Source organism: Mastomys coucha, unplaced genomic scaffold, assembly GCF_008632895.1.
Source record: "Mastomys coucha isolate ucsf_1 unplaced genomic scaffold, UCSF_Mcou_1 pScaffold15, whole genome shotgun sequence".
Lineage (NCBI taxonomy): Eukaryota > Metazoa > Chordata > Mammalia > Rodentia > Muridae > Mastomys > Mastomys coucha.
The window spans coordinates 112,569,154-112,593,381 of record NW_022196897.1 but is presented as its reverse complement, the minus strand read 5'-3'; the positions used below and the strand labels follow the sequence as shown (position 1 = coordinate 112,593,381).

At 40.3% G+C, this 24,228-nt stretch overlaps 1 protein-coding gene across 4 annotated transcripts in view; it reads right to left on the bottom strand.

Moving 5' to 3' along the window:
• Ap4e1 (adaptor related protein complex 4 subunit epsilon 1) overlaps window positions 1-24,228 on the bottom strand; it is a 71,631-nt gene that overhangs the window by 41,127 nt on the left and 6,276 nt on the right. For 3 of the 4 annotated variants that reach the window (XM_031371792.1, XM_031371793.1, XM_031371794.1), the window contains exons 3-7: window positions 23,703-23,826; window positions 17,701-17,774; window positions 9,880-10,001; window positions 3,889-4,048; window positions 2,477-2,643 (exon numbers count right to left, since the gene is read on the bottom strand). In XM_031371792.1, coding sequence (XP_031227652.1) covers window positions 2,477-2,643; window positions 3,889-4,048; window positions 9,880-10,001; window positions 17,701-17,774; window positions 23,703-23,826 — 647 coding nt within the window. Of the gene's footprint in view, window positions 1-2,476; window positions 2,644-3,888; window positions 4,049-9,879; window positions 10,002-17,700; window positions 17,775-23,702; window positions 23,828-24,228 lie in introns of those variants that run through there. The other variant, XM_031371795.1, reaches the window with a different exon arrangement.

Here is a 24,228-nt window from a genome sequence, read left to right as displayed (position 1 = left end):
TGAATGAGGGTGGATATTTTTCTAATTCTCCTTACTACCTGTGTGATTTATTCCCTTTGTGACTGAAAAATGCATTCTCTTTGCTGTTTACATTAACTTTATTCTAAATTTCTACTATGGAAAAATGTAAAGATATACAAAATGTTAAAACTATATAAAGAGTTGTGTAGGTCCACACCCTCATTACCTCATTCCACAGCTGAGCCATGGACAACTGTGTCTACTTCCAACATGTAAAGGTTACTTTTAAGTAAATTCTAGAATAACATATCCTTAGGCATAAATATTCATAATTATTTTTTCAAAATCAATTATATTTATGTAAGACAAAGATGTTTAGACAGACATTTATACAGATGTTCACTGTTCATTTGTAACATATATATACATATATGTTATATGTGTATATATACATATATATACACACACATACATATATATGCACACACACATACATACATATGTATACATAGTCATAATTCCTTAATGTCTTATGTTTAATTTGTTTTCAAGTTATCAATTAACATCATAGATTTTCCTTGGAGAGGACCCAAATAAGACTCATTCTTTTTTTTTTTTTACATTTACTTGACTGTTTTGTGTATATATGTACACATATGTGTGTATGTGCGTGGGCACACAGACTGTTACCCATGTGGAGGTGAGGGAACAACTTAAAGAGCTAGTTCTGTCCTACCATCATGTGGGTTCCAGAGACTGAACTCGGGTCATCAGGCTTGATGGGTGGCACTTTAACCTCCTCAGCAGCCATCTTGCCAGCCCAGGACCCATACATTTTAATTGGTTGCTAATTCTTTTAAATTTCTTTACTCTGTATATTCTCACTTTTCCTTCCTTTTTATTTATTTATTTAATTAAATAGCTACTGGCCATTTCCCCTCTTCCTCCTCTTTTTTTTTTTTTTTTTTTTTTTTTTTTTTTTGCGGGGGTGGGGGTGGGTTGATGTTTTCTTTATTTACATTTCAAATGTCATCCCCTTTCCTGGTTTCCCCTTCGAAAACCCCCTATCCTCTCTCTGCCCCCGCCCCCCCCTCCGCTCACCAATCCACCCAACTCCTGCTTCCTGGCCCTGGCATTCCCCTACACGGGGGCATAGAGCCTTCACAGGACCAGGACCAAGGGCCTCTCCTCCCATTGATGACAGACAAGGCCATCTCCTGCTACATATGCAGCTAGAGCCAGGAGTCCCACCATGTGTACTCGTTTGGGTTTTTTTGGGTTTTTTGTTTGTTTGTTTTTCAAGGCAGGGTTTCTCTGCATAACCCTGGATATTCTAGAATTCTCTCTGTAAACCAGGTTAGCCTGGAATTCAGAGATTTGCTTGCCTCTGCTTCCCAAGTACAAGATAAAAGGCATTTATTGAGCGGTGGTGGCGCACGCCTTTACTCCCAGCACTTGGGAGGCAGACGCAGGTGGATTTCTGAGTTCGAGGCCAGCCTGGTCTACAGAGTGAGTTCCAGGACAGCCAAGGCAACACAGAGAAACCCTGCCTAGAAAAGACCAAAAAAAAAAAAAAAAAGGCATTTATCATTTTTTATTTTTATTTTATGTGCACTGGTGTTTTCCTGCATGTATGCCTGTGTGAGGATGTCAGATCCCCAGGAACTGGAGTTACAGAGTGTTGTGATTTGCCATGTGGGTACTGGGAATTGAACCCAGGTCCTTTGGAAGAGCAGCCAGTTCTCTTAACTGCTGAGCCATCTCTCCAGCCAGATTCTCACTCTTCAATTCTTTCTTCTATCTAATTGTTGGTGAAGGTCATTTGTCTGCTGTTTTTCACTAATACATCCATCCCTCTTTGTGCTTCCTATCAAATGATAACTAGCTCTAAAAGACTGCTGGACTTTACTTAAATTTCAGCACAGCTTCCAAGAGACAATCACTGTCTTTGATATGTTGTTTATATATGATATGTTAATATAGATAATGAATATATTTTGTTTTTCTTTTTGTGACTCCTATGTTTTTTATTAGCATCTATTAATGATAATGGGTTCATATTGGCACTTTCATAATATACATAATGTATTTTGATCACACTTACCCCTCTTTATGACTACAAATGGTGAATAGTCTCTATATGCTGAAAACAATACTAATATCTATGACTAGTGCAGATCACCTGAAACTCAAGCCTTAATGTTTGTACACAGCTATCTTCACTAAGTCATGTGCTCTCTATGGTTGTTTTCAAACTATAACAACAGACCTCAACAGCTCCAGCCGACAGTTTGTGACCTACACAAGGGGAAATATTTATTTCTGGCTTACCTTCTCTTCCAATGACTAAGCAAGTACATTTTACAAGTGGAGAATATGGATAAGCTGGGAATGCCCAGTAACCTGTGTTTTTACAATAGGTTATTTATTACCAGTAAGGCAGTAAGTGAAAAACTTGTGGGTGATCAAGGGAAGCTATGACACAGTGTGACACTCTGTAAACTGGGAGGTTTACCTTTCATCGTCTTTCCCCAGCAGTCCCAGTATTCTCAAGAGCTGAATCTGTAACCATGGTGCTGGTACACTGTGGTAACTGAACTCTACTGGCAGCTTCCCTCCCACCACTTGCTTTAAAATTGTTACAAAACTCTCAGTCAAGTCTTTATATCCAGAAGAATTTTCCTGCATTAAAAAAAAACTCTGTTAATAATAATGTCTTTTCTCTCATTTATTTATTTTTTGAAACAAAGTCTCATATAACCCATGGCTGACCTCAGATTTGCTATGCAGCCAAGTTATTCTTTTATATCCATATATATGCATTTTAAAACTTCACACATAATTACTACATTTCCCTCATTTCCAACCCTCCCTGTTACCCTGCCAACTCCTCCCATGTCCCTCTCCTCTTCCCTCCCAAATTCATGACTTCTTTTTAATTACTATTATCATAAATGCACACACATACAAATACACATATACATATAAAAATCTGCTGAGTCCATTTAGAGTTGCTCACATGTTTACATGCTTAAGCTGACCACCTGGCATTAGACAGTTTATCAGTGTGTGTGTGTGTGTGTGTGTGTGTGTGTGTGTGTGTGTGTGTGTGTGAGATTTCTCCTGTCCATAATGGGTTGTCAGCTGGTATCACCGTTCAGGGTTCTAGGTGACCACACTGTTGAGCTCTCCTGAGCTCCTGTGCAGCTCCCTGTCACACTACTGAAGACACTGTCTCACAGCAGATGCCCTGGTCCTCTGGCTCCTATAATCTTCCCACCCCAACTCAGGATGTTCCTGGAGCCTGAGGCTTTGGAGGTGTGTTGTAGATGTATCTACTGTGCTGTTACCCCACAGTCAGTGTCCTCTAAATTTTGACCAGGTGTGGATTTGAATTCCTGATCTGTCTGCCTTCCAAACAACTCATATTATCAACAACTTACAAAAGTTACATTTAGAAGTAAATAATAGCATAAAATATATTTATGTGTGTGTGAGTATAGTAAATATATGTGTGGCATATGCACACGTGTGTGCATGAATGTGGGCCTATGCACATGCAGAGTCCAGAAGAGAATTCTGAGTGTCTTGCTCTATCACCCTGCTTTATTCCCTTGAGACAAGGTCGCTGAACCTAGAACAAGATTGTCAGCCAAGGAGACCTAGAACCCTTTGTCTCTGCCTCCCTCAGCACTGGGGTACAAGCATACATGGATGGCCACACCCAGCTTTTCACATGGATGCTGGGATTTGATCTCAGGTCTTCCGGCTTGTGTACCAAGCATTCTCACCCACTGGGCCATCTCTCTAGCCTAACAATGGTATAAAATATTAATCATTTATTAAAATATCTGAGTTTTCTTCTAATTCCATAGGGATATTGTTACAATGGTAACTACTGAGCACATGTTGAAATTGCCAACTTACCTTAATCATCCTAAGGTATATATGCAAAGAGGCAGCCATGACCCCAACATCTCTGTCACAGAGTGCTTTCCGAAATTTAGTATGGATATGCTGTACTTGATTAGGGGCAATGAGGTAAAATTTGTATAATGCCAGAACTGCTTTTCTTCGTATAATCTCCCTAAGGATAAAAAATGAAATTTAAACAAGGCAACCTGGGCCATCATGTATCTATTACTAATTATTTTATTCTAACACAACAAAGTATAAAAAAGATAAAAATCTTATTTCTGGCTAAGAAGTATGAATTCAAGAAACTGTCTTCTGTAGTGGGGGAGGTTGCTGTGCACAGATCCATGTTTGTGTATGTGGAAGGTAGGAACAGGTGTGTGTGTGTGTGTGTGTGTGTGTGTGTAGGCTAGGATAATGTCAGTATCTCCTTCTGTCACTCTCTACCTTCTTTTCTGAGAGAGGTTCACATACTTAATTTGGAGCTTACTGGTTCAATTTACTAGACTGGCTACCCAGAAAGCCCCAGGACCACCCCTCACCATCTCAGCACTGGTATTACAGGTACATGCTGAAGGTTCTAGGTTATGAAGGTTCTAGAAATCCAACCTCACATCTAAATGTAACAATCGCACCCCAAGCACAGTGGTGACTGAGCTGTCTTCAGTCCCTTTTAATTATTGTTTTATGACACAGGGTCTCATTATAGCCCAGGCTGGTCTCCAACTCATGGTCTTCCTGCCTTAGGCTCCAAAATACTACAAATGCAGCTATGGACCACTGTGCCCAAAAAAACCTTAACTGCCTATCAATTATAAATTTCTCTAATTATAGAACTTTAAGTAACATGCATAGATTACTTTTTTAATCAATTAAAATAAGATAAATAAATTTTGTAATTCCTTGATTCTATTCTTGTCTCTTTACTAGAAAAATAGTTTTCTATAAAAGATAAATATCCTCCAAATATTGCTGGGACAGAAGCATAGGGGTATGTGAATAAAAAAATGCTATTTTTCTTCCTGGGATTTGTTTTTTTGTTGTTGTTGTTTTTGTTTTTGTTTTTTTCCGAGACATGGTTTCTCTGTGTAGCCTTGGCTGTCCTGGAACTCACTCTGTAGACCAGGCTGGCCTTGAACTCAGAAATCCACCTGCCTCTGCCTCCCAAGAGCTGGGATTAAAGGCGTGTGCCACCACCGCCCGGCTGGGAATTGTTTTTAAAGCCTTGTGATAATACAGAGTTAGAAGTGTAAGCCAGTCTCACAAGTCATCTCTAGCAGATTATGTCTAACCAACATGCAGCAAAAATGAAAAGATGATATCATGCATCGTAGTTTTTATTTCTTTGGTTGGTTTTAATTTCGTATTTTGTTATTGTGTTTCAGATACCTCTGACAATCATACATACCAAGTTCAAATCCCAGCACTCAAAGTTAGTGGTTCACAACCACCTGTAACTCTAGCTCCAGGGACATCTAGTAGACACCTGCACTCATGTGCACATACCCACATAGGACACATATGAATACACATGATTTTTTTATTAAAAAAGGGGGGATAAACATAAATATATACTGACACCTTAACAACATGCCCAGTTAGCAAAACAACAATAAGCTCTCCCATAAGGCCCATGGCCTCCTGAGACAGGAGCTTTTGATCAGATTTATGGTTCCAGGCAGGAATTCCCTATTCAAGACCACTCGGTCAGGCAGTGGTGGTGCATGTCTTTAATCCCAGCACTTGGGGGGCAGAGGCAGGCGGATTTCTGAGTTCGAGGCCAGCCTGGTCTACCGAGTTAAGTTCCAGGACAGCCAGGGCTGCACAGAGAAACACTGTCTCAAAAAAAAAAAAACAAAACAAAAAAAGAAAGAAAAACAAACAAACAAAAGACTATTCAAGGAAGCCCCTTTTCAAGACTATGGAAGCCTACAACTTTGTAAACTAATTAAAATATATAGTGTAAAAGAAAGGGCTTCAATTGAGTTACCTTGCAGCAGTGGGCAACACTTTTCCCAGAAAACATGGGTTATTAGGTAAGTTATTAGTCAGGAAGGTCTAAAAAGCTCAAAACAACACAGGTCACTGCCATTGCTCCTGGTTGTCCACCATAAGTACATGAGAAAACCCTGCTGATGGAGGCACCACACATTCTGCTTACAGGAATTTGTGTTTGCTTCTATGCCCAGCTTTTTATCTGAGTGTTGGGATCTGAGTTCAGGTCCTCAGGCATGCACATCAGGCTACCTACTTAGCTCCCAATCCTACGAGTGCTTGATAAATCATTTTTTTACATACAGAATTGTTTGAGAATTGAAGGGCTTTTTTCTCTTATACATTGTTTATTTCGTGTTTTAAAAAGTATACTAACATTCTAAATAATGACACATTGTGTTGTAGTATATACAAATAGTAAACTATTAATGAAGCTGGAAATGCCCTGGAAACATTCGCCCTGATGGCCAGCTTCCACTGTTGTTATAGACGTTTTGGTGTCCACTTGCCACACATCATAATTACCACAGTAAGGAGCTGCATCTGAAGAAGTGTCCTGAGAGCCTTGACTGATGTGGGAAGGACCCACCTAACTCTGGGCTACACCTTCTGGGATCCCAGATCAAAAGGGCACAGCCAAAGGACCATCAGCCTGCCTTTTGCTGGCTTGGCCTCCCTCTTGCCGCAGAGTTGAATTGCCCTGTCGCCGCTGCTGATTCCCTTACAGCAGAACCAGCATTTCTTAAGTTTCATAGTAAACTAAGGCCAGGCAGGGGTAATCCAGGAGCCTTCTGGGCTGGCTTCCAGCGCCACACTGGGACTGCTGAGGCACTCTGCCTATTGACAGAGAGACTACAGATCATATTTTCACTGTTGTGTCCTATCTCTAGCCTTTCCTTGACAGAGCCAAGGTGGGACTATTCTGACTGATGAAACGCCCAGCCTCAAGGACAGAGTAAGGATGAGGTTCTCAACTCTCCAGTGTGACTCTGTTATTGTTACTATTTTAAAGCTGTTATTAAATTCTTTAATAATAAAAATTTTCTAATTATGTACATTATGTAAATGTGTACGTGCGCGCGCGCGCGCGCGCGCGCGCGCGTGTGTGTGTGTGTGTGTGTGTGTGTGTGTGTGTGTGTATGGCTGGAGAGACGCCTCGGTGGTTAAGAGCACATGCTGCTTTTAACCTCTTCCTGAGGACTCAAGTTCAGTTGCCAGCATCCATGTTAGGCAGTTGCTAACTGCCTATGTCTCAGCTCCAGGACATCTAGCGCCTTTGGCCTCTATGAGTACCTGCACTCATGTGTACATACCCATACACATAATCAAAATAATAAAAAATATTTAAAATATAGGCACACACATATACCTCCTTGGAGATAGACCCTTTATAAAACAAAACTGACCCATCAAGCAAGATGTGCCAGTGCAGTTGTGACATGACTATTACAGGGGTGACCAACCACTCTGTATTGGATATGAGGTCTGCTCCACAGGAGGGAATTTATGCAACTGGAAACCTGGTCAAAAGTCTATGTTTGGGGGTCATAGGCCCTATGAGAGAAGCTAAATAGACACATTGCCAAGCTATCTTCTAAATATTTATGTTTATACTCATAAATTAGTGCTTTCTCAACCAGAGAAATATCTGTCAGAAGCCATCTAGGAAAAGCTATGGCAAGTAAGTGAGTTTTCTGGAGATGGCCCACCGCTTTGCACAGCTGTAATGGGTGCACTCTGAGATGCGAGGCCGTCAGTCTTCATCCCAGGATTGCTTCTCACTGATGATGTGCCTTTCTTGCTATGATTATATAACCTAATGATTCCTGGGCCTCAGCCTAACCTATTGGGCAAATTTCCTGTAGATCAACAGGAAGGTGAACTTTCACGAATTAATGCATTAATTATAGAATTCCTGATTTGATTCAAATAATTTTAAGAAGAAAGTTTGAGGAGATGGGTTTTTTTTTCCCTATGCTGCTTTTTTTTTCCTCCTTTGACAACTTCACAAAATGAAATGTGCCCTGTGTTCCATGGAAATATTGGAAAGACAGGAGGTCCGAGTACTGAATTATGGTACTGAATTATGTGTTTGAAAAATATGTGTACTCAGTCAAATATAGCTAGCCTCTTTCTGCCTGCGTTAAAAGCCTGTGCAGCAGAGGGTATAGATTTTTTTTTTTTCAAATAGATCTATGTTCTTTTTTTTAATTAGATGTTTTCTTTATTTACATGTCATACACCTTCTCCTTTCCCAGGTTCCCCTCCAAAGAAAATAAAAATAGAATAAAATAAACAAAAACAAACCCCTGTTCCCTCCTCCCTCCCCCTGCTCACTACCCCACCCTCTCCTGCTTCCTGGCCCTGGCATTCCCCTACACTGGGGCATAGAGCCTTCACAGGGCCAAGGGCCTCTTGAGGAGATGGTTTTAACTGTTTTACCAGAAAGATGTAATTAAGTTAGAATCAAGAATAGAATGTGCCCCTCATCACAGAATAGTAAGCACAGGCTGCATAACAAGGAATACAGTGGGGTTTTATAAATTGCACTAAGGAGAGAATGAGGCTTGGGGTAAATTTGTGATCAAGGAAAAACATTCATTCTAGGTCAGGTCCAAGGATGAAGCTACAAGTGTGCACTATGATAAAGCAAGACCATATGAGACTGTGGCTTTGAACTTATACTGAGCTTATAGAATGAAACACTGCTTTGAAGTTACTACTGACATCCTTCTGTAACTCCTTTTTTGTGTAACATTTATCTGTGAGGTAATTTTATAAAGAACTTTTGTCTAAGAAGGTAAATTGCCAAAGAGAAAAAATAAAGTATGGCTTTGGGGCTCTACTCTATCCATCAAATGTATATATGTCTATATGTCTGTCTGTCTATATGTATGGCCATATATTCATATGTAGGTATATATGTATGTAAATACATATTTGCACTTGTGAAACTGATGAAATAGGTGGTCAGTACAACCACCTATTGTGTGTGTGTGTTTGTGCGTGTGTGTATGTATGTTACTTTTCTCAGCACTTTGACCTGTTTTAAGTCTCTGTTTTAACCATTGTGTGTGTGCGTGCACACACACACACACACAAATGAGATTCTTCTTTTCTTCCTTTTCTTTTCTCTCTGGCTCAAGAAGAACTCTGAGCCTTTTGCCTGGCCAGCAAGGGGTCCTTGAACTCAAGAGAAAAGTGCCCAGGAAAGACCACAGAATAACAAGAGTTAAAGAAAGAGATACATTACTAAAAGTTGATACCTTTTGCCCAGCAATCACATACACCACTCTCCTGCCTTCCTCAGAGAACTGCACAGGGCTAGACCTCAGCAAAACATCTTTTTTGCAGTGGGGCAGAGGGGTAATGGTTAAAGCAGAGACTTATAATCGGTCAAAGTGCTGAGAAAAGTAACTGATGAGTACTTAGCCCTAAATGGGGCATCTACACTACCAACACTTTCACTCAAGGCTCAGGGGACATCTTGAAAAAAGGGGAGGAAACCATGTAAGAGCTGGAAGATGGGGAGGAGTACCAGGAGAGGCTGTCTTGTGGACATGACATGGTCCTGGTCATATGAACTCACTGCAGCTACAGTTACCTACACAAAACCTGCACAAAATGAAGTCAGTTAATATTCCAGCACGAATAGTAGGGACACTCAAAAGCTTCTAGCCCTAGTTGAGAAATTACTGGCAGTTGATGACTGTTGGGGAAATGGGTGTCATCTTTCTCTGGGTGCTCATGTTTGGTAGATGGGTCAACACCCATGCATATGTGGGCAACACTAACTGGACTCAGTGGGTTGTTGTTATTAGACAGAAGGAAAAAAGACACGAAGGTGAAGAGGATGTGTTGGGAATGTTCTAAGGAGTCAGGTGTGGATATGATCAAGTACATTGCACAGATGTATGAAATCGTGAAAGAGTAAATGAAATAGACAAATGAATCTGTTTTGAATTATATAGTATAGACATCTAATATATGGCAAAATAATTTACTTACTTAGAATGTTGAAGTTTATCTTCTATTAGTGGAAGAACAGCTGGAATCATTTCTCGAGGGAAAATCTGGCTGACAACAGTAAGTGCCATACATACTTCTACCAGATTAGTGCTCTGCAGGTCCTGCCATAAGTAAGCAAAGAAGACAGTCTGCACAAAGTTAAAGCAAGAAGAGACAAGCTTAACACTGCAGCAGTCCTGCTTCTGAGTAATTCCCCAGCTTCATACATTCACACCTGCCTCCGAACCTACAAAATGTCCCCACTGATTTTATTTGCTTTGAGCTACAGGCCAAAAAAGTCTCTTTTTTACAGCTCTTAAACTTTTACAGACTAATAAAACAACTTTATGAACTTTTCTAGTTATAAGTGGAGCTTTAGAATTTATACAATTAAAAGTATATGCTCATATATGCATATAATCTATAAAGTGATTTAATATAACTTTTAAATATATTTTTAAAGGAAAGGCTGGTAAGATGGTTCAACAGGTTAAAAAAAAATGTCTACCAAGCAAGCCCCTCCAGAACCCACAAAAGAGAGCCAGACATGTGGCAAGCATCTATACCAGTAGCGTGGTAAAACGGGATACTGAAATGGACCTGCCCAAAAGCTCACAGCCAGCTCGCCTACAGTCTGCAGCATGACAAGATCAAGAGACCCTGCCTCAACAACATAGGAAAGAACCAACTCTCACAGGTTGTCCTTTGACCTCCACATGCATGCCACAGCATGTGTGTAGGTGCACATCAAACAAGTGGTTGGGTCGGACCAAGGGTTGGGGAGAGGTTTGATGAGCAAAGTGTTTGCCGTGCAAGCATGAGGACCTAAGTCTGATCTCCGGCACTTATGTTGTAAAAGCCATGCATGATGGCACATTTGTCTGTTATTCTGGGGAGGAAGACACCAGAGAATCCCTGGAGTTCGCTGGCTAGCCAGCCTAGACAAATTAATGAACTCCATATTCAGTGAAAGATCTTACCTTGAGAATAAGGTAGGGGTCAAGCAAGATGGCTCAGTAGGTAAAAATACTTGTCACCAAGCCTAAGGACCTGAGTTCAATCCCCAGGATACACACATAATAAATAAATAAACAGACAAATTTAAAATTTATTTTCAAGTAGAGAGCAATTGAGGATAAAACCAGATGTCAATCTATGGTCTCCACATGCATATACTTTCATGTATAAACACACACCTATTTTATATATGTATATATTATATATGTGTGGGGGGTGTGGGGTTGTATGTATAGTATGACTTAAAATTCAGAAAAAAAAATTACACACACATTCTCACATATCAAAAGTCTAACAGGAAGACCTGAGGCTTTTAGAAGATGGTAGATGATGGGCATGTTCTATTAGATCCTCCAAGGAATCAACCGAGGAAAGCATTCAGAAGTGGGCAACGACCCCAAACTCCAGTTTAACAGCAAAGTAAAATAAAAACTTTGCAAAACAGAACAAAGAAAAGTCCAGACTCTGTCCTGGAGGGACTGGAGGTTCTGGGGAGCTCTCCCCACCCAATGGATGACAGTGATCAGAACTAGATGACAGAGAGTCTCAGAAAATCCAAACTGCACTCTCAGTAACATACATGTTAGAGCAGGGGCTGAGTAGAGGGGAGGAGGCAGGAGAGAAAAGGTTTATGGGGCAGAGGTAGAGGGAGGAGGGGTGCTGGGAACCCACACTACCAATGAACTCAGAGCAAGTGTTATAGGAGTAGATGCTAAATCTGGCCAGCAGAATAAATAACTCCACATCGCAGAGTTAAACTTTGAATCGTATTCGTACAGTGTTCAGTCAAATGAAAACCTGATTAGAACTAAAATCTACAGAGGAACTTAGACACAGGTTTCAAGATCTAACCTGGACACTGGAAAAGACAACCAAGAGGTATGGTTAACTATCAAAACTGGACCTTTTCTTAAAACAATTGACTCCTTTTTAGAATTGTGTGTGTACTGTGTTCTTTGGGGAATAGGCGTGTGCCATGGCTGTGTGTAGAGGGCAGAGGACAACCTGAGTCAGTTCTATCCCTCTGCCCTATGTGGGCTCCAGGAATAAAACTCAGGTCATCAGGCTTGCAAGACAAGCACTTTACTCCCTCAGTCATCTCACAGTGGTCCCCAAATGGACTCGTGAAGTACTGCCCATAGGTGTGACGCACATCTGGGAGCCCAAGGGAAAACATGGAAAGAGCTGAAACTGGAATCAGCAAGCTGGGAGAATTGCATCCAGACTCTGTCTCAATCAGCTCTCTCGACCTGCAGTTTCATTCCAGTGTATTTAATACCCAGTGTCAATTCAGGCAGGCAGAGTCTACCTCGGCTCTCACTCGGTCCTTCCTTTCCTGTCCCTACGCTTTCTTAAAGAACGTAAGCTGGCACATACTTTGTGTTATCTCTGTCTCAGCCTCTCAGATGCTTGACTGCCTTCTTTTTACCCTTGTCTTCTCATTCAACATTTAGTCAACACTGCCCATCCCCACTCTAATCTTGTTTCTACCGCTTCCCACTTCCATTTATTTCTCCCTCCTTTACTTTTTTCTATAACCCCAATACTACTTGGTAACCACACTGTTTTTCTTTTCCATTCATAGTCACAATAACTACTATGGTAGTCACACAGTCCTCTATGTGATTTCAACTGCTGTGTACTCATGGTGGGCCTACCCACTGTTTTACAAGCAGACAGAGATCATGACATTCTTTGCACATGGACTTCTTCTCCAAGGTGAGAGCTGAGAAGTGACTCTAGCACAGAGGAAAAATGATACTTCAGCCCTGCTATGTAGTCTAGTCTCTCTTGAACACGGCAAGCATTTCAACTTAAATAGGGAGTTTTAAAAACAGAAATCCCATCACCAATCTGACACTGCAAAATGCCAGAAACATTAGGAACCAAGATAAGAGAACTCCTCCAAAAATTGCAAAGCCCACATTAGTGTCCTAAAAACATGGTGGATTCAATGAAACACCAAGCAAAGAATTCAAAAGAATGATTGTGTGTGTGTGTGTGTGTGTGTGTGTGTTTTCTTTTTGGGGGGCGTTTTAAGACAAAGTTTCTCTGTATAGCCCTGGCTGTCCTGGAACTCACTCTGTAAACCAGGCTGGCCTCGAACTCAGAAATCTGCCTGCCTCTGCCTCCCAAGTGCTGGGATTAAAGGTGTGAGCCACCACCGCCCGGCTAAATGATTATATTTTTAAAACCTTGAAGAGAACAAACGAAAACTGTGACTGAATCTCAAGAGAACACAAGGTATAAAAGTGGAATTCCAAAAAAACTCTAAACTGAAATACTTCAAATGCAAAATGTAGTAAGTCAAATAAAAAGTTTCATGGTAAGCTTCACTGAATGAATGGATAAAGGGGGAGGGGCAGAATACCAGGGCCTGAAGACTGACAGGGTAGAAGAATTCAAACATTCAGAGTTCAACAAATACAAAATGATAAGTACAAACAACATTCATTATCTATTGAATACTATGAGAAGATAAAATCTATCAACTATGGTCATTAAGAGGAGAATTCCATGTCAATGGCATAGAAACATATTCAATACAATATAGCAGAAAATTTCCCAAATATAAGAAAAAGGATTGCCCATTTAAGTATAGGAGACATTTAAGATACCAAATGGATTAGACCACAAAAGAACCTCCCAATTGCATCCGACACCTCAAACACCAAACATGCAGAAGTATTGAATGCTCTGTGGTGGTTTGGATAAGAATAGCCCCCACAAGCTCAGATATGAGAGTGCTTAGTCCCCACTTGGTGAACTGTTGGGGAAGGATTAGAAGGTGTGGCCTTGTTGGAAGAGGTATGTCACTGGGGGTGTGCTGTGAGGTTTCAAGAGCCCACACCATCCCCAGTGCACGTTCTGCTTCCTGGTAGTGGGTCAAGATGTGAGCTCCCAGCTGTTCCTGGCACCATGCCTTTGCTTGGCCATCATGGACTCTAATCCTCTGAAACTATAAACCCAGTTAAATGTTTTCTTTACAAGTTGCCTTGGTCATGTTTTATCACAGCAATAGAAAAGTAACAAGGGCAGGTTCATTACCATAACAATAGGTTTTCAACAAAAACTTTTTAAGTCAATAGGACTCAGAGTTGTATTTTAAGCTCTGAAAGGCAAGTGCCAGGCAACCACATGCAGCCAGAGTATATGTAAACTGAAGAAGGTTAAAAAAAAAATCCTCACCAGGTGGTGGTGGCGCATGCCTTTAATCCCAGCACTTGGGAGGTAGAGGCAGGCGGATTTCTGAGTTCGAGGCCAACCTGGACTACAGAGTGAGTTCCAGGACAGCCAGGGCTACAGAGAAACCCTGTCTCGAAAAAAAAAAAAAAAAAAAAAAAAAAAAAAAAAAATCCTCAACAGAAACAGGCTAATGCCAAGCCATATATGGAACATTTAATCACCCTCCAAGGCTCAGAAAACATCATGAGGAAGAGGCAGAAAGAACATAAGAGCCAAAGGGAAGTTGGGAAGGAGTTTGGAATATTAACTTCCAGCCATGATATAGCTATGTACTCCTGAGCTCCTAGTAGCTGTAATTTCCTGCACAAAATCTGCACAAGATTGGGCCATCAACAACCAGTCCTAAAGAGAAAAGATCCCATGGGACTCGAGCCCTTCCTGAAGATGTATATGCAGTTGCCGGATGGATATGTTCTTCTGCAGTGTAGCCATCAGTAAGTGGCCCACGCTCTGTCACTATGCCTTTACCTACTCTGCTGTAAACAGCACTAGTGAAAAAGACATGAACATGGCAGGGGGGAAGCTGAGAGACCAAGAGACCTACAGGAGTCAGAGGCCAAGAGAGGGTCAGAGTGAGCATGGCCAAGCCACACTATCTACAGGAATAGAGATGCCACAATGAAACCCACTTTATCTACAAATAACACATAAACTACAAAAAGCTTTGAAAAAAGGCTGAAGAAATTAAAAACCACTGTCTAACACCTCCAACACCAAAGTCAATTCTATAGCAGAATATACTTGAAGAAATCCTTCAGACTGAAAAATGAACACACTCAGGAAGTCCAGGAAAAATAAACCACACAAAAACACTAGTTAAGTAAATGAAGGTCAGAAAAACCACCCAACACTACAAAATCAACAAAATGGCAGGAATTAATATACACCTTACAATAATAACTCTGCATTACCAGTTACCCCAATTCACCAATCAAAAGACACGGTGTATTAAAACCCAGCATGCATCTATCTGTTGCTTCTATAGCATGCACCTTACATTCAAAGACAGACTCTCAGCCTTAGGGAGAAAGGAAGGGAAGAGTAGCAAAGGAAATAGAATTAGGAACAAGCTGGAGTTAACATCCTCCTAACTGACAAAACAGACTTTAAACCAAAATCAGTCAGAAGAGCTGAAGAAGGAACAATCTTGCTCAGCTTGTAAAGGTACACGCCTCACAAGCGTGACTACCTTAGTTCAATCCTCGAATCCACAGTGGAAGGACGAACCAACTCTCCAAAGCAGTCCTCCAGCCTTCACATGGCACAAAATAAATTCAATGTAAATGTTTAAATCAGCGATAATGAAAATAAATAATATAAAGATATACCTTAGGGCCTTGGTAAACATGAACAGCCAAGTCTAAAACCAGTAGGCGGAAAAAATTAGATCAGAGCAGAAATTAATAAAAACAAAAATGAAGAAAAAAAAATCTGTTTTTTTGAAAAGACAAATGAGTCAAAACAACCTAAGAGAAGGTAGGCCCAAATTAATAAAATTAGAGATGAAAAGAGAAACATTTCAACAGATACCAACAAAATTCAGAAAACCATCAGAATGTTTTAAAAACTTATATTACAGGCTGGAGAGATGGCTCAGTGGTTTAGAGTACTGACTGCTCTTCCAGAAGTCCTGACTTCAATTCCCAGTGCCCACATGGTAACTCACAACCATCTTTAATGAGATCCAATGCCCTCTTGTGTGTCTGAAGACAGCAAAATTGTATTCATATAAATAAAATAAATAAATGTTTAAAAAAACTTGTATTACACTAAATTGGTAAATCTAAAATAAATAAATTTCCAGATCCATATGACCTATAAAAATCAAACCAAAACGAGATAATTTAAGTATCTCTACAACAAGCAATAGGACTGAAGCAGTAATAACTAAAATCTCCCAGTTAAAAAACATCCCAGATCCAAAGGATTCACAGAGTAAATAAGTTCTACCAGAACTTTAAACACTAAGTAGGAGCAAACTTTCTCAAGTTCTTCCGTAGACGAGAAAAGGAAGGGATGCTACCAAACACTCTTTATGAAACCTAGTCGGGACACAAAAAGAAATTAAAGACTAATTCCTCTGACAAACACAGATGTCAAAAATCTCAATAAAACACTTGCAAACTGCTAGGCATGGTGGAGCACATCTTTAATCCCAGCACTCAGGAGGGGGAAGCAGGCAGAACTCCATGACCAGGCCAGTCAAGGAAACATGTTGAAATCCTGTCTAAAAACAAACAAACAAAAAACAAGCAAAACTTAACACATCAAATTCAAGAACAAATCAAAAGATCACGCACCATGATCAAGTTGGTTTCATTCCAGGGGTGCAGGATGATCAACATATGCAAACTGATACTTAATACATCACAAAGACTTAGGGCCGAAATCACAGGATCATCTAAATACAAAGGATTCTGACAATATCCAACATTTCTTTGTGATAATAGTCTCAAAGACACTGTTAATAGAAGGAATACAGTAAAGACTACATATGGTAAACTTATGGCCAGTATTCTACTAAATGTGGAAAAACTCAAAACAATAAGACAAAAATAGAAAATAATGATAAAAACACAAAGGAAGAACCCCAAGTGCCTTTATTTACAGATATAAATCTATTCATCATAGAACCTTAAGACTCTGCTAGAAAACTCTTAGACTGATAAACATTTTCACGCTCAGCATATAATATATACATGTGTGAAAATGTCATAAGCCAGGCAGCACATGCCTATATTCCTAGCACTGGGGAGGTACAGGCAGGAGGATCAGGAGTTCAATGCCATCTTTGGCTACATAATGAATTTGAAGCTAGTCTGAGATACATGAGATCCTATCTCAGAAAGTAAGTTCAGAGGAGAGAGGAGAACAGAAAAGGTCCTTACATAGCATGCATGCACGCACGCATACATGCATGCACGCACGCATGCACACATTTAAAAAAATAAAAGAGAGCAGAGGATGTAATTGGTAGAATACTTGTCTAGCACACATGAAGTCCTAGTCTATGACACAATGTCATAGCTCAACTGTAACGGTCCACACTGCAATCTCATCACTCGGGAGGGGTGGAGCCAGGAGGATCAGAAGTTCAAGGACAACCTTTGTATACAGGAGACCTTGTCTCAAAAAATAAACAGCCAGGCATGTGGCTCATGCCTTTAATACCAGTCCTCAGTAGGAAGATCTCTGTGAGTCTGATGCCAGCTTGATCTATATACTAACTCCAAACCAGCTAGAGAGGTGGCTCAGTGGTTAGAGCACTTGTAGTTCCCTCAGAAGACTGAAGTTGGAATCCCAGTGCCTATGCCAAGCAGTTCACAACTACTGCCACTCCAGCGCCAAGGGATCTGACGCCATCTTCTGACATCCATAGGCATTTGCATTCACACTCACACAGATAACTAAAAAAATAAGCCTTCAAAATTAAAATTTCTTTTTAAGGAGATTTTGTAATTAAACCTATACTTTTAAGTTTAAGTAACTATGACTAAAGAGAAATGTCCTGTGACAGCAGAAATAAGACTTCATAATAAGCAGCATGAAATATGGTACCTTTACCACTGTATTCACAAGGAGAAGCAAAAGTTCATGACTTTCATGTAGAAATAAAGAAACAGCCAAATAACCTATTAAAAAAACAAAGGAAAAGTTTTCATTACTACTCAACTCTTCAAAAATTCCTTTCCTAATAAATTAAAGCCATATTTCAAGTTTTAAGTGTGAAACATATCAGTTACAGGTAATATTAAAAACAAAGTGTAAAATACAAGGTTAACAAACTTTACTGAAGAGTTCAGGTGTTCTTCATCCTGCATATTCAGAATGACAGACTTCTATAAGATATACCAAATTAAAGCCCTGTAGACGTCAGAGTTCCAGTGCAAATCTGCACTATCAATCAAAATAATCTCTACCTTAGAGCTAACATACAGTTATCATGAAATTTAGGTATTAAGTTAGCACTGACTCACTGATGAGCATCCGGGCACTGTGTCGTATGAGCTTTCTGAACCAGCCTGATACAGTTAAGCCACTCATAGCGTATTTTTTTTCAACTATAGACAGTGAGAGGAAGTAACAGTTGTTGAGGATAGACAGACTGTCTAACACATTAAATGTACTCACCAACTTAACAAAGCATTTCTATTTCAAAAATTATGCTTTAGGACTAGGAGTGAATATACTGATATCATGACAAATGCTATAAACATGGAATTCACGTGCTTTATGGCATTTCTGGCCACATTTCACATTGCCAATGATATTTATTAGTACTATGTGTCAATAACTCTATAACCCTTGCCTCACTGAATTATCCAAACAGCCCTACACCGTAAGTGTGATTACTATGCCAGTACAGTGATGACGTCAAAAGAGAGGTTACCATCCAAAGTCTACTGCTGTTACAAGGCAGACCAGGACTCAAACCCAGACAGAGTCAGTCCCCATGGACTGTCTACCCTGTGCCTGATCACCCAGTTCTCACCTCATTCTCTCTTCTCACCCCTCTTAGGCCTTTCAATACAGACACTGTTAGTCATCCTTAACACTACTCAGGAACTATGTGTTGTGTCTAGTGCACACCACAGGAATCCGTTTAGAAATGTCCAGTCTCATGGCCATGGGAGCAGCAAAGCTGATAACAAATTTTTCAATGACAGAGGAGCAAAGCTGTTATTCCTACAAGGGTGGGAAAAGCTGAGGCGGCCAGGGAGCACTGACAGCAGAGCTAAGTCTTCTTGCTGAGGCCCCACCTGTTCAGCTAAGGCATCACCCACACCCAAGACAATAAACAAGTTCAAAGGTTATATTAAAGAAACCTTAATTATGTTACAACAAATGCTTGTTTTGACAGAGAATAAAGAAAAAGAGACTCTGTAATTTAACAAACAGATGTAACATAGAGCAATCAAGTACGAGTGCAGAGTATGTCTGATATGACTAAGAATGAGGAACTGGGCTAGGGACTCAGCTGAGTGGGCAGAGTGCTGGCCTAGCATGCACAAAGCCCTCTCCTCTACTAGCACCAGGCATGCACACAGAGCACACACGTAACATGCAAACAAAACTCACACATAACATAAGCTCTTTTAAAAAAAAAAAGTTACTTAAAAGCTGGAGAGATGGCTCAGCAGTTAAGAGCACGGACTGCTCTTCCAGAGGTCCTGAGTTCAATTCCCAGCACCTACATGGTGGCTCACAACCATCTGTAATGGGATCCGATGCCCTCTTCTGGTCTGGTGTCTAAAGACAGTGACTGTGCATTCACATACATAAAAATAAATAAATAAGTCTTTAAAAAAAACAAAACCAAAAAATGTTACTTAGAGCTTGGGACAAAGCATCTAACAAAGCAACTTAAAGCCGGATGTGGTGGCTCACGCCTTTAATCCCAACACTCAGGAGGCAGAGGCAGGCGGATAGCTGTGAGCTCAAAGCCAGCTTGTCCTATACAGCAAGTTCCAGGCCAGCCAGGTCTACATAGTGAGACCATGTCTCACAAAACAAACAAAAAAACAAAGGAAGGAGGAAGAGTTTGTTTGAGCTCGTGATCTGCGGGCAGGTCATTATGGTAGAGAAGACACAGTGGTAGACGCTGGGGAGGTCCTAGTGTATCCTTACTTATGAAGCAGAGAACAATAAATGATACAAAAATAAAATTGAAAATGAAAAAAAAAAAAGCATGTTAAGTCTAAAACTCAAAACGTAGCAAGAGCTATTCTAAATGATCATACCACCTACCCTCGGTAGCCTTTCTGTCAACTTGACAGAGTCTAAGGTCTGGGAAGAAGGACTAACTGAGCATGCCTCCATCAGACGGGTCTCTAAGCAAGCCTGTTGGTGCATTTTCTTAATTAACAACTGATGTGGAGGGACCAGCCTTCCAGGGGAGTGGCACCCCTGGGCAGGTGGTACTGAGTGCTGTAAGAAAGCAGGGTGAGCAAGCCAGTGAACAGCATTCCTGCATGTTCTCTGCTTCAGCTCCTGCCTTGAGTTCCTGCCCCAACGTTCCTCAGTGACAGTCTGTGGCGTGAGAGTGGTAAGCTAAAAGAAACCCTTTTCTCCCCGTGTTGCTTTTGATTGGTATGATGGCTAATCTCTGTTGTCAACCTGACTATATCTGTAATCAACTAAAACCCAAGTAGCTGGACCAACCTGTGAAGGATTTTCTTGACTGGAGCATGGGAGATGAGAAGGCCCACCCTAAGTCTGGGCCATAGCTCCCAGTAGCAGCCTATACAAAAGGAAACTGAGGAAGGAAGCTTTGGCTTTTTGCCTGCTTGCCCTCACTTTCACCGGCAGGCTCATCAATCCTGTTGCTAAGGCATTCCTTGGATGGTATTAGAACCTATTTCTTTAGGATTCCAACACAGACTGAAGACTAGTTCAGCCTTGTGAGTTGAACAGCTACCAGATTCTTGGCCTTTCTGGGAGAAGGCTGCCACTGCTGGACTAGCTGGACAGCCTGAAAGCCACCCAATAACATAAATATTCATTCTATCAATTCTGATCATCCAGAGAACCCCAACTAATATAGTCAGTGATTTACCACAGCAATAAAAAGCAAATTAAGACCCCACCAATTGCCTAGTATTTTCTTTTCTTTTTACTTTTTCTCTTTTCTTTTCTTTCCATTTTTTTTTTTTGTTTGTTTGTTTGTTTGTGTAACACAGCCCTCGATGTCCTGGTATCACTCTGTAGACCAGGCTGCCCTTGAACCCACAGAGCTCTGCCTGCCTCTGTCTCCTGAGTGCTGGGATTAAGGCGTGCACCACCAGGGCCAGCCCCAGGATTTTCAATTATCTACTGTTTTCTAGAATTCCTGCCTATGCCAGCACAGCACAGAAGTCAGCCAAGTAACAAACAGAGAAGGCTGAAGCCTCATACTTATGCCAAAGGAAGCAAAAAAAAAAAAAGACAGACCAAAGCTAGGTCTAGCCATCAATATTTAAAGAAGTCCTATAAAAATCATGTGACCTGAGACATATATAGTATAAATGTATAAAATTCTCCACACATACATAAACATATATATATATGTGTGTGTGTGTATATATACATATATATATATATATATATATATATATATATATACACAGACACAAAGATCAGGAAACTGAGAGTTCCCACTGATAGATACCCTTAGACCTGACCATATAGAAACAACACACAGACCATGGACATGCAAGTAATTTTAACATTATAACTACTAACTTCTATGTTTGTTTCTATTCTCTCCCCTACAATTACAAAGAGTCTCAAACTGGAGCAATGTAAGTTATTCACCTGTATGTGTGACTACAGCATTCAATGGGCAACCACTTAGATATGTATTCTGAGTCCTTAACAAATTAGCTAACATGAGGAAGTGCATCTCAGCAGAAAAAGGATTGACTCTGACTTCCACAAGTGTGTTGTATCATGTGCACACTCAAATACACAATAAAGACACTAAAGTTGTTTTAAAGAATATCACTCTTTTTTCAACTAAAAAGGTAATATACAAATGGAATAAAGAAAAATACCTCAATTTGAAAAAATATTAGAAAGGAAAGAGATAGTGAAGGTAGAGAAATGAAAAAGTAAAGGAAAAGAAAGACATGGAAGAAAGCAAAGAAATATCAGACTTTTGCTTGAATCTGGAATCTAATGTCACTTCTCTGCCCTTGGCTGAATTCTAGACATTTCAAACACACTCATATCTAATACATCTCCCTTAACAAGTAAAAAAGATGAAGTGCTTTTCACTTCTTCTATAATGTTCAACAATAATGTAAAAGCAATTTTTTTTTTTCAGACAGGCATGTTGGCACATGCCTTTAATCCCAGAACTCTGGGATTAACAGATGAATTTCTGTGAGCTCAAGGCCAGCTGGGGCTACATAGTGAGACCCTGTCTCAAAAAGAAAAGAAAACAAACAACAGTCTCAACAACCTAAGAAACCAAAGCAAACCAAACAAGAAGAACACTCCAAATCCAGCCACCTGGAAGCTAAATGAAGACGACCATTAGAAAAGTTACAGACATGAAAACTCTCAGCAGGGTTGACGCCGGTAGGCTCGAAAGCCTAGGTCCACATAAGCCAGGAGTGGTGGTGTGATCCCAGCATCTGGAAGTGAAGGCAGGAAGATCACCCATGAATACAATAAATCAGAGGCCAGCCTGGGCTACATGAGACTATCTGCAAGAAGAAAACAACACCGACAACGACAATGACAACAAGGAGCCACCCGCTGAAGGGAATTCTAAGGAACAGTTTGACAACTAAGCACAGTGGCGGTAAAATAAAGCACCTGCAGAGCCAGTCTGAGATCCACAGGGAGGTCCTGTCTGAAAACCAGGAAAGCCTACTGGAATTAAACCCCAGTGTTACACAAGCTTTAAAAGAAGTCAATTTTAAAGGTTTCTTTAATAACAAAAAAAGCTCAGGAGTATAAAAAGCTCGAACTAGTCTGAGAGCCCAAGCACTAATATATGAGGAAAATTAATATACAGTAAGAAAAGACACACACTACCACAAGGTACCAGATGGAGGGGGCACAGAGTGATCCCAGAAGAGTTCACATTTAATTTGGAATACAGACAGAAAGATGTCACAGAACATTCTGCTTTGGAAAAAGGCCACAACTAATGTAGGAGCGAGAAGAGGAACTGTGGTGGAGTGGAGCTCAGAATGTGGAACACTGTACTCTATCTTCTCCCTCCTCCCTCACCTGAGGCAGTCAATCCATGAAGAGTGCTCACTCCTAGGAGCATGACATTATCATTCTCACTGGATGAAGAGCACACTCCATCCCGACACTGCCCTAGCGACTCCTTTGGGGATTTTCACACAACCTGAAACCACTGGAAACATTCAAGTCTTGAAAGAATTGTTCTAAACGCTCTAAAGGATTACTGCAGAGAAAACAACAACAACAACAACAAAAACTGAACACTTCTAACAGCTATAGCTAGCCTTGTGAAGGTGAGAACAGCATGGTTTAAATTATTCTACTGTGTTTCAGTTATTTTACGAAGAATAATTTCTTAGCCAAGCAAGTCAATAATCCAGCTCTTGAGAGGCAGGGGAAAGAGAGTAGCAAGTTTAAAGCCAGTCTGGGCTACAGAGTAAGACTTAGTCTTCTCTCACCATTTAAGCAATGGGATTACATAGGCTTCTTAAAACAAGTTACTAAAGTGTAATTCACACACAAGAAACTCAGCTGTATGCACAGCTCATGGGTTCGGCATGAGCATGTGGCATCTCACTACCACACAATCAAGCACTTCTGAAGTCTCTGTAACTCCAAAATGACGCACATCCAGAAAAGCTGACTTCACCTATAGGCTTTGTATTTCCACGTGCTAGCCCTGGAAACTTGGGCTGGAGTGTAGCTCAGTGGTAGACCTGGCAGCCTTAGCATGTCAGAGTCTGTATGTAGTCCCCAAGACTACAAAAGAAAAATATGTAATGCAAAGCTCTAAAAACATACTATATACCAGCCATCATTTTATACAGTGGCTAAAACCTTAAAAACAGTCAGTAGAGAAGCCTTAAACATGTACATACCCACTCTTTTTTCTAAGAGGTTTCCTTGTTGGGCCAGCTTGATTGCATGTATATAACCAAAAGAAGCATCGTATCCAAGCATCTCACAGTATATGAGTCTCACCATACACTCCTTCATCATTTTCTGAAAAGTGAAATACCAATCACTATGTGAGCAAATAAAGAGCTTTCATTTTTCTGTAGGTCACACTTGGCTAACAAGGGAGCCATCCAACCTGGTTATGAAGAACTAAAGCAACTATTTCAAAGCAACTGCCTGATACCAGAATATAGAAATAAAAGCTGCTTCTAACAATTACCAACACCATTCATGTTAAAAGACTATTTCAAATATTTTATTGATAATGACAATATAAACTACCCAGCACGACTTCTAATTCTATGTGCAAAGATAAGTTTGATTAAAGGTGGTCCTCTGACAAATGTCATCTATGATGATTGTATTTGGCATTTAAAATCAATTTGAATATGTTTCATCAAATGAAAACATGTGGAAAAACTGCCACAAGTCAGTAGTATATTTGTA